General features: G+C 37.0%; 1 protein-coding gene across 1 annotated transcript in view; it reads right to left on the reverse strand.

The window, feature by feature from the left end:
* The window catches only part of plekhg4 (pleckstrin homology domain containing, family G (with RhoGef domain) member 4), a 91,549-nt gene extending 79,569 nt beyond the window's left edge, over window positions 1-11,980 (reverse strand). Inside the window, 2 exon segments of the mRNA XM_058781663.1 lie at window positions 8,040-8,166; window positions 11,749-11,980. Of these exon segments, the coding sequence (XP_058637646.1) occupies window positions 8,040-8,075 (36 nt within the window). The 5' untranslated portion in view covers window positions 8,076-8,166; window positions 11,749-11,980.
* Between the last annotated feature and the right edge of the window lie 237 nt (window positions 11,981-12,217).

A 12,217-nucleotide genomic window follows, 5' to 3' on the forward strand; every position in this document is an offset into this window, starting at 1 on the left:
GCCGCGTGGGACTTGCGCACGTGCAAACGCCCAACACAAACAGAGAAGAGATCCTCATCGCGGCTACTGTTACTGTTCGCGCTGAGTAAAGGCAGGATTTCCCTCGAAAGAAGAACACGATTTCATCTAGCAGAGGAGATCAATCTGATGAGTAAGTAATGTTTCTTTTTTGCATTAGTTAATGTTTTATTGTGACTTGAACAGATTTACTAACAGTTAGTTGGGGTTTTCCCAAACCACAACATGATGAATGCTACGCGCCTAAGAATGTTTAGACCATGTTTGTTATTAATACTCTGTTCACAAATAGTATTATAGTATAGTATAGTATAAAGTAATACTATAAAATCATGCATACTAGACTATATGACTACAAAATCATAGTTGGGTTTTTCCCAAACTATAATTCCTGACTACAATGTTTGAAATCGTGTAAAACATTTTTAATATGAGGGGCAATTCACTGTATTTAAATTTCTTACGGCGCGATGATGTTTTCATGCTCTATATAAAACAATAAAAGTAATATGAGTGTACACTGTAACATGATGAGTGCTACGAGTCTAAGTATGTTTAGTACATGTTTATTATTAATAGCCTACTCTGTTCAGAAATAGATTTTAATAACGTGCTAAACAATTAGTTTCTCAGATATAAGATTACTTTCTCTTTTTTATGATAGTACAAAGCATGTGTGAGTCTATGGCTACAAAACCTATATGCATATATATGTATATGTATATGTGTATATATATATATATATATATATATATATATATATACATACAGATGTTCCTGATATTAACATGCTCACAAATGCTTTTTTATTTTTTTTGTATTTTATTGCATCAGATACCAGCACCAGATGTATCCTGATGTCTCTTCAAACTGTTTTCCTCTGAGAGTGCTGCACCAACATCAGATGTTCAACTACACTGATATTCTATGTTAAAACAAGCTCCTTTTCTACTGATTATGTTTTTTTCTTCTTGAATCCATGGAAAGAAGTAGAAACACTTAAATAACACACGTAAATATCAGGTATGATTTACTTGTTTCACTTGCTGAACAGAATCTGTTGCAGGAATGACTCAAAGTCTGTTCGCATCTCTATGGTTAGATCAGTGTGCACAATAATGTGTCTTTGACCTTCATTATGTATGTTTTGATTATACTGTGTTGTAAAACCCTTTTTTTCAATCTCCTCACATTCTCTCTTACCTGCCTCACAGTCACAGTCACACTGATGGGCTATTAGGGGAGGGCCCTTTGTCTCTCAGGTGAGACTCACTTAATATTCATGGCCATTGCCACTCCCTCGCATATAGACCCTCGACCACAAAACATGTCTTGAAAATTTTAAATCAATATATTGTTTTCTGTGAATGAGTAAGCAGAATGATTTTCACATCATTTTGAAGTAAATATTCTAGCCTACAAGACTGATTACTCAAAAGTCTTGTTCAGGACTATTTAGTGTGGGTTTTATAGCCTTATTTCAGCTACATTTTTTCCCCAAAACTTATTAACCACACATAATATTTTCTTTCTAAAAAATGCAAACATGTACATCCATCTTGGTCACATATTATTGTAGCACAGTTTGTGCTGAATACAAAAAAAATTACATGTTGGTCAATAGTAAGTTTTAAGTAGCTGAAATAAGCACAAATATCAGGGCATGTCAAAACATCTCAAGGGCCCCAAAATGACCTCAGACCCCAGAGGGTTAAGCTTTTATTAATTTACATGGCTTTTCTAGGTCTAGCAATCATATTTTTTAAATTAGGCCATCTCATACAGGGTTTCCAAAAACATGAGAACCCTGTTTTTTCAAAGAAAAAAAAACAACACAAAATAAATAGATACCCTAAATATCTCGATTTTTAGTTGTTTTAACTCATTTTAATACTTGTCTTATTTGTCTTAACTTATTTTAAATCATTTTAAGAAGTCTTGAGAATGATTTCTGAGGCCCCCTAGTGGGCCTCAGCCCTCTGGTTCAGAACCACAAAGAATTCATGTCATATTATCCCAGCAGGCCTCTCACACCATATCAATAATTTGCAGACATTATTCTTTTTTGGCGAATGAGGAGAGAGGATAATTCAGAATATGGTGATTAATTGATACACACATACACCAATCTCTAAATTTTTCACAGTGGAAACCTATATGACTAACAGGAAACATGACTTCTCTTAACCACTGGCTGACACGGATGAAGAGAAGGAGACTATGTAACACGTGCTGAGAGTCTCAGTGTTACATCAGAGCAGGATTGAGCAGGTCCACCCAATCCCAATTGAGCTTTAAATATATGTGGATTTAGTAAAATATATTAATTTAAATATATAGGATTTATCTTTATTTTGTTATCTGAAACATTATTATTTGGGCAGAAAAATGGAGACAGACAGACCCTTTGGTGGTTCACTAAATGAAAATGAGACAACAGGAAACAACAGGTCTTCATTGTGATGCAGTAGAGATTTAAACCAGATCTCAGTTACATGAGCATCTGTTTTTGTTTTAACACTCTGCTTGTACTTATCAGATATCCCATTCATAAAGGATTTCTGCAAAATATTACAGTCTGTCCACCAGGAGAAGAGTCCAAAATATTCTTCCTATCTAACTGCCGTCCCACAAAAGACAAATAAATAAATGTGTAAAGATGACTTAAGGTCACTTTTTCATCCAAGCTTCACCTTTCTGAATTAATGACTATGGGAGAAACGTCTTGTTATCCAGCTCAAGGAGCTTCCTCAGAATTGTTGGATGTTCAAGGTGTCAGGCAACATTATCAAACTAAATAAAACATTACTGAAATAAATTTGAATCAACTCTCAATTTCAATATATAATCCCTCTTAGGTGGAGTGCAAACGCTCACTCTGTTCTGTGAACCCACTTCATCTTCCCCGTTGAGCCAAAGGATTCACCAACAGCCAACATGTTATGCAAACCGAATGAAACCAAGATATCATCACTGGGGAAATCACCAGACTGTTTGTGTAATTTAAACATGAAACACAGGATATTCCGAGAGAAAGAAAAAATGTGAGAGAGAGGATATGCGTTTGATTTGTATAAAAAAGTGAAGAGTTTAACCTGAGGTTATGAAAATCAGACAATCCCGATCCAGGGCTAAGCATCACAGAAAACCTCTGTTAGCCAAGCGCTAACTGCCAATGTTTTTTCAGTCTCTCTCTCTCTCTCATATCTGCGTCTAAGCAATGCATAAGCACATGCGTATTGGGATGGTAGAAGGCAGATGATTGAAGCTTCAGTAGAGGAAATTGAAGTTTAAGAGCAATGTATTCACTATTGTCCAGTGCAGACGAACTGTAATATCCTGTGCCTGTCCCTACCCCCTGTTCCTTTCTATTCAAGCAAAAAATCTGACTCCTAATCACCCCTAATACCAGGCAGCAGTTGTCCGAGGCCCTGTGAGGTGGGTCCTCTATGGCAGAGAGGGGGCCCACCTATAAACATTTTGTTCTGGCCCTGTGAACAGTGACGGCTCTACCAGGCAGTGCTAATTTTGCCCACATGACACTGATAAAAATGTCAAGGGGTCGTACACATCTACTTTGAGGCCAATCTGTGATTACTTCAGTTGGAGCTGGCAGTGCAACAAATGCCCTCAAACAACATAAATAATTTCACGTGCCCCCACAATTTCCCTGCAACAAAGTTCCTATCATAAAACATACTTCTCACTGGGTACGACTTGTACATCTCTTCCCATAATATTTTCAGTGCTGCACATAAGATTTATTTCTCATTTTGTGCAGATGAAAAGACGTCTGCTGGACAGAGAGGCACTGAAGGTATGTTTCCCACACTTTCAGTGCCCTCTGGGTCAGACATGGTAGCTTCAGGTCCAGCTGTAGTGCATAGACGCACCCAGCCATGACGGCACCGCACTGTACACACACTAGAACAGGGTTCACAAAGGGGTCTCAACATAATTCAGAGTAGTAAACCTTCATCAACTGACCCTCTTAATGATCTGATTCTCATATCTGGGGCAATGCATCATCTTAACATATAAATCAGCATTAAAATACATAGAAATACAAGGAGAAATTCAACAGGGCTCAGTCCAGGGTGACTTGGATCTAATGGTGGGACCTATGTTTGTTAGTTTAGGACTTCTTGGGAAATAAAAGACAGTCATGGGTATAGGGCTGTGCAATATGACGATATATATCGGATGGACGAAATAAAAAGTCTATAGTTTCATATTATGTTCTATCGTTTATTTCGTGGTGTCGCAAAATACATTGTTTACGGTAATACTTTTTAATCATTTGGATGACTGAGATTACCGCCACCACGGGGTGTGAAGGGGAGACAGAACCAGGTGGAGAATGACCAGAACAAAACGAGGAGCTCGTTCCTAAACGAGGGACTACATCTGTAGCATGGACACGTGTTTTTAAGCACTGCAGTTTTAAAACAACCGATTTTAAGCCGTTGAAACACAAACAACAGAGCTATATGCGTGCGCCATCTCCGTTTCTATGTGAGAGGACTGCGCATTTTTTTTTGCCGCTTTATTGACTTTGAATGATTACATAAACACACTTATATGCGTCAGAATCCCCGTCTTGGCAAGTATCCTCATAAAGACAGCGATTTAGGTCTTAAGAGAGGAAACAGCTAAAAGAGAAAGCATATGTAACAGTATATTGGATCCGGACTTTGGTCTTAAAGGGGAAGCTGTCCAATATTCGTTCTGTCTGCCATTCATATTAATCATAATTTGCTAGAAAATCTCTCACTGCTCTTGACTAAATCACTTTTGTAACTAATAAAAAATAATGATATATATGTGTATATATATGTATAGAATCTATACATAATACACGTGTTAATTATATCTATCATAGATAGATAGATAGATATAATTAACACAGTGAAGACTAATTAATTTACACAATGTATGTAGCGTTTCTTATTTATTGTAGTTTTTTGTCCTATTGCTTGCAATTAGTTTCTTATACTTATTTCATCACTGACTATTTATTCAGTTTTTGTCTATTTTTAGGCTTGTATTTGTTTGATATTGACATTGGTGACAAGGATTATGAAAATTCTATGGTATCAAAGATTTTAATATCATAAAAACCTTTTTAAAAGAAAAAAAAAATACTATATCGTGATATAAAATTAGTCATATCGTGATATAAGATTTTGGTCATATCGCCCACCCCTACATGGGTATGTATTTACTATGACATCCTACTCTGGCATCAGCTGTGCTACATAGCAGACATGATGATGAGAATCCAAAACTAAAAGATTTGTTCAGTTCAGTTATCGTATGCTTTGTTAAGAGTGCAAGGCCAGTGTCTATTACAAGCCGGTTAGACTGAGGTGTCAAACAGGGGCTGCAGCACTATTAAATCAACAAAGTCACATTCGTCCTGCCACGACTAAAAGTTCAACAGCCATTCATCTGGACTCCTCATTGACCTAGCTGATGTAAGAATGGTCTTCTTTATGTGTGTGAGGTTAATGGTGTGTGAACTCATCGCAGTCATGGCACACAAAGTCTTAACAGGGCTATTTAAAACAAAAATACTGAGCTGTGCAGGCATCTGTCCACACACACACACACATTCCAGCACAACACTAACGCCACCTATCACTCTCTGTATGGACACATAAGTAAGTCAAATATAAGTTTACACATATTAAGTCAAAAATAAATTCATACAGAACAAACACTTAAAATATATGGATGGTCCAACATTATTTTTGAGTAATTTATTATTACAACAATTTATTGTTGTAACTTTAAATGGAAAGTTGACAAAAAAACATGCCAAAAGACTAATTAACTGACAATGTTCAAAATATCTGTAATTAAAATCATTTGTTGGACTATTATGTGAACTCTAAGAAAATGTGTGTGCGGGGGGGTGCAAAATGGTGACCAGTTACAATACCTACAATACACATTTGCACATTTCTTTGTTAAAAAGTCCAAGTTATTCAGAGTTTAAACTTCCCAAATTCAGAGAGCGAGGGGAAAATTAGTTCAGCGTTAAAGGGAGGGGAAGGTAAAGGCATGCAGAAGAAAAGTGGGGGAAAGAAACTGTCAGGATGACTTGCTCGGGCATGGAGAGCTGTGACTGCAGGCTGAGTGAGTGGACATTCAGAATTCCAGAGACAGGTGGAAAGAGACAGAGAAACTAAATGTTCAATCTGAGAGTCACTTACCCTTAGTAGATCTGCCCTATCATGACTACAGCAGCTCTCCACTGACCCACAGTCTTCAGTCCTACAGGATCACGCTAATCAAAAAACAGCCAGTCTCCGAAGACCCTCCGTGGTAATGCTGACAGCATGTGAGAGGAAAAACCAAAACACCCCGTGAGTACTCATACACACACTGAGATTGTCTGTCACAGTGGTAACTCAGCCGAGGAAAACTCCTCCCCTCTCCCTTCTGTAAAACCTCCCTCTCTCTCTCAGGGAGAGTAAACTCCTTTATTTGTCCATTTCCTCACACTGTTCCCAAATCTGCCTGTTGGAGCACGTGAGACTCTCCTACCTAAGCAGTCTGAGCAGTGAAGACTGACATTACAATAAGAGTTACCTCACAGACACAAACACACACGCTCGAACACTGCCTTTCACAACCACCCACACACTTACAGCCAAGCCGAAACACTGCAAAACCAGGGGAACATACTCATACTCAAATTACGGCATACAGCTTGTGGTCTTTGGAAATGTTCACATGCACAAGACATCCTGATATACAACCCTTAACAAAACAGCCCTAAAGTACACTTGCCGTCACATACCAGGCTGCAAGATGGAAACAAATGAAAATAAATGGTAATGAAGGAAAATATAAAGAACAGAATGTTATTTAACATTGTATCTTTGATGGTGTTTGAAAAATTACTTTTGGTGGAAACTACTTTTCTTATGAATCAACTTTTCCATATCCACTTCCTGTATTTCTACGGAATCATTTTTTTAGCGCATCTATCATGTTGAGTCTTCACGTCAGAGAGAGAACCCCAGCCATTACAAACAGAGACAGCCTGCTGTAGTTCAAAATAGATTTCCTTTTAGCTTATGATGTAAATAAAACTAAGACGTGCACTTGATGGATCACAAAACGGATGGAAAGTGTTCAAACTCCGGCAGAGCAGGTTGACCCACCTCTTCATGTCAACAGAAATTGCCCACAAAAGGTGTGGATGTGACACAGACACAAAAGGTGAGAAACAAAGGCCTTTTCTCAGATCTGTTGAAGCCTGCTTAAAAACTGATTTAAGACAGACATGTTACTGAAATCCTTCTGCTAAAGGTCATCAGAACTCAACACAGGCGGGAAATATCACCCCGGACGCTTTCTGCCTTAGTGCATGCATTAAGCTCATGTCCTGTTATGACTTTTATTCAAAATGCATTTTGAGATTTGTCCATGTATTAAACGCCATATACACTGTCATTCAAAGGTTATTCATCAAGGCTGCATTTATTAATTAAAAATACAGTAAAAACTTCACAATATTATTACAATTTAAAATAAATGTATTCTATTTTAATGCATGTAAAAATGTAATTTATCCCTGTGATTGTTTTAGCAGCCATTACGCCAGTCTTCAGTCAGTGTCACAAGATCCTTCATAAATCTGATATATGCTGAAATATGCTTATTTGGTGCTGAAATAGCATTCCTTATTATTATCAATGTTGAAAAACGGCTGTCCTGCTTCATATTTTTTGATGAATAGAAAGCTCAGTAGAACAGCACTACTTACAGTAGAGATCTTTATAACATTACAAATGTCTTCACTATCACTTTTGATCAATGTAATGTGTCCTTGCTGAATAAATGTATTAATTTCTTTCAAAGAAAAAGACCCCAAACCTACCGTACTGTGTATATATATATATATATATATATATGCTTACTCTTTCAACTGGAGTTAAGCTACTAAAGAGAAACATGAGCGGGTCTGGAGAAGAGATAACACACATTAAATCTACTCAGTTTCTCACTCTGTAAAACACCAGAATACTCAGGGCGCTCATCATGGTGGATGGTGCTGACAACTGTGCTGTCTGAACTTAGACAGGGGGTCTCAGATGGCACGAGAGTGTCCTGCTTTTCTTCTTTACTCCGGATCTGCAACAACACCCAGAGCACTCATCAGAATGTGGTCTTTACATTAAGAGAGATTCATTGTCATGATCTAGTGTGAAGCGTGCTTCCTGTCTCGGGTCTCTATAGACACGACTCAAGACTTCGGTCTTCTCAGTGTTATTTAAGTATCACACTAAAAACGAATTTTAAAAACCTAACAATAGGTTCAAACAAATCGGTCACTTCAATGACTTTGTATGGCGAAATTTCATGGGTGAAATGCAGCCATATCAATAGTAATCAGGATATTTGTGTGAGGGACATGTGAGAATATTTCCCCACATGGATACATTGGATTCAAGTCTTGTGAACTGCAGCGATTACCAATATAAAGCTGCTTGGATTGAAAGTGACAATCTGCTAATGTTACTACACCTTTACTTTAGTGGCACAAATTTTGTCTGGTACAAAGTAGATTAAGAAACATCAAACCACTACACACTGACACAACAAAACATGCTTTACTGTTCTTGTGACTCATACTTAAATCCCACCTACAGTATTCAACACAATTGCAGCACAGCCATGTAATCAGACACTTTTGAAAGGAAAACACATAAACGCATTCTTAACATAGTTCTGGTGCATGAGATCTGGCTGATTACAGCCTGACAGCCATAAATGACAACTAATGTCAAACCTAATGTGTTAGAACAGCATCTACAGACCATTGTGTTAGATTTCAGATTTTATTAACAGTGTAAAGTTTCTGAAAGACACATGAAGGCTCGAGACAGGGACATTCCAGTGGACAGAAGCCTTATTTACAGCCATTTTATACAATCATCACAAGTCATGTGACTAAGTTTTCAAATATCCATGAAGAAAATGCACACTACGTGCTGAGAATCAAACGGTTGTTTCAAACCATCCACTCACTCACTTTTAGTTCAAAATGTGTAGCTATTCATATGCCAAAACAACACCACATCATCAGCTCAAATGTACAGACTGTAACACACAGTTCCTTCTCAACTAACAATTAACTTTTGATTTAATCCAATGTTCTCGTGGAAATGCCAGATTCTATTATTCATCTGATTCAATAAAAAAGAAAATTATAAATCGCATTTTACCCATTTAACCTCACACACATATAACTGCCTCTTGCCATAAAATCTACTGAGTATCTGTTTCTAGGTATATATTAAGAAAGCAGACAGACAGACAGACAGATACTAATAGATAGATAGATAGATGTTTGGAAGGGTTGAGGGATGAGCAGACAGTTGTGCAATGTAGAGAAAATACTCCTATCCAGCAAGTACACACATGCTGGAAAACAAACTGAGGACAAAAAAAAAAAAAAAAAAAGGGAAAAAAAGAAAATTCACAGGTAGTGATTATCTACAAAGAGGAGTCAGGGCAAAAAAATGGCCATGGGCTGTACTTTTTAAAATCACTGAACATATTTTATAATAGCTCTACTTTGTTTTGAGTATCATTTTTATTTCATACATTTGTACAAGACTGACACATCGATTAATTGTGAATGTTCTGGCACAGAAACCATTATTATTTCATCAATGGAAAAGACAGGGTGGCAAAACATCATCTGAGATGAGATCATTTGATTAGCTACTAGCCATGAATAGAAAATATGTATGTGATATACCACACTATTCCGGAAAAACGCACATGATCATAATTTGCGATTACCCAGAAGGGGCCCTTTCACAAAACTTTTGGAGCTCAAATCAGTTAGTGCTCCAGCCTAACATGGAAAATTCCAGTTCTCAATTTGGAGGTCCCACTGACAGATCAGCCAGATATCAGATGATCTGGTGCACAGTGACAATGCAAAGTGTCTATTAAGAATGTGAGCAGGTTTTCCACCCTGGGGAACAATTTTCACCCAGCCAATAAGGACTGAGCTGTATGAACACTGCCCTCTAATCTACCCCGGACAGGCCCACAATTAAGCTCTGAAAGAATAGCTTCGTTCTTGGACCTGCACAAGGGATGGCAGCTACTGTGAGCTCCACACACTACTGCTGTTTGATCAGTTTAATGTGCACCAGAAACACACAATCTGCAGGCTGCCAATGGAATCAAATGTGCTCTGAAAATTTTGGGACTCATTGCTTAAATCATTTTAGCCACAAAAAAAAATAATAATAAACAATTCCTAGTACCGAGTCTGAGATGCAGTCCATCAGTTTATCAATCATACGAAATAAAAATAAGTAAAAATAAATAAATAACCAAGAATATGAGGAAGCAGCCCACAAGCTTCATTTTGAAAAACTTTGATATTATATACTATGGAGCTTTTATTATATATTTGATATGATGTTTTAATTTGCAGAAAACTGGAAATATCATTCACTCCTATCTGTACCTCTATCTTACAAACATATAATTGTACATATGCTGACACCCTTTAATTAGTGTGATTTATACAGTTACCTGCCAACTAGTTAACCTGCCAGGTGGGTTAATTACATCAGAAGTTCGAGGTAATATGAAAATTGCAACACCCTCCAGACTTTTTTTATACCACTTTACCACAACATTTCCTGGTGTCTGCTGATATTTATTTGGAAGTTCAGATTTAAATAAATAAACAAAATAATAATAATAAAAAGATTAAATAATCCATCATCTTTATAATATTTTCAAGTTAGAAATTACTTTGTGAGTAATCCATAAAATGATTTTTTTAAAAAACTTGAAAATTCAATTGTGTTAAAAAGTGTGGGAGAGCTGCAAGTAGTATTTTTGCTTGTCAATGACTACTATAAAAAAATGTGTACAAATGCAAACAGTTGATATACTGTTGCATATCGTATAACAAGAAAAACCTGGTGTGGAGCAACTGAATTTGGCCTTTGCCATCTTCATTACAGGGGTGGAGGACGAAAAGGCACTGCCAACAAATGGAAACAATTTTCAAATGTACAAGTTAATCACCTCTAACAAGCCTCTGTGGTCTGAGAAATATGGCTCCTCATTGAGCCTGTGTCCTTTGCCCTAAAGAGCTCCAATTACATTCGTCTAAATCACTTATCAGGCACTTTTCCACACCTTTACAAGAGTTCCAAGGAGCTCGTGGCTTCAACCACATTTCAGTTACCAGATTCAACAGAGCTAATGCTACATGTTTTTAGGCCAGTGCACCCAATAGAAGGAACCAGCATTTATTCATTAATAGCATCTCACTGTAAGTAAGAAAAAGCTGGCCAATCCGGTTCTTATCGAATCGGTTCGTACGGGCAACCGATTTATCACGTGATCTCACAGTTTCACGGCTAAACAATGTCCAGACCAGTTATCTCCTAACGGTCGGCTAAAGGTATTGGGTCAAATGAAAAACCCATTTGGACTTCACTAAAAGTTAGACCCCACAGACCAATGCGATAGTACACGTGTTTATACATTTAAAAACATATTCTATAACCATTTAAATATAATGAGTTTAGTCTACAAATTTTATTCATATTAACTTGCACTAGCACTAGCTACTGTAATATTTAATTAAGACCTGCTTGCTCATTTTTGTGGATTCATTTGACAACATTAACGTTATATAGACAGCGATCGATGATTGTAACGTTACGTTACCTGGGGAGACACGGTAAACAGAGGTCGACAAGTCGACAGAAATCCAAAACAAGTGCAACTTCTGTAATCGTAATTAGCTACATGGCTAGTTAAACATTTAAACGATGTAGGTTTGTTGTTTAATACGTTACATATTTATTGTTTAACGGATGGTTCTGGCTCTACATTCTGAATGGATGACGCACGTCCAAAACGGTTGTTGCAGTATTAACGCGCCAAGCTGTGCTGCTGTGCAACACTAAACAGCGGCCTATATTACTTGGCGGAAGAATTTATATGCTGATTATTTTGAATATTTTATTGATGGCTATAATTATTTTCGTTGTTTTATTTTACGTTTGAAATATTTTTGAACACTATAGTGTCCTTTATCATGTTATTTTTTATGCCGTTTTTATTTATTAAATATCGCATACCTTGAGAGAATGATTTTTAGCAAAGTTAGAACACCCCTGGCCTATGGTATGCC

Source organism: Onychostoma macrolepis, chromosome 07 (genome assembly GCF_012432095.1).
Source record: "Onychostoma macrolepis isolate SWU-2019 chromosome 07, ASM1243209v1, whole genome shotgun sequence".
Lineage (NCBI taxonomy): Eukaryota > Metazoa > Chordata > Actinopteri > Cypriniformes > Cyprinidae > Onychostoma > Onychostoma macrolepis.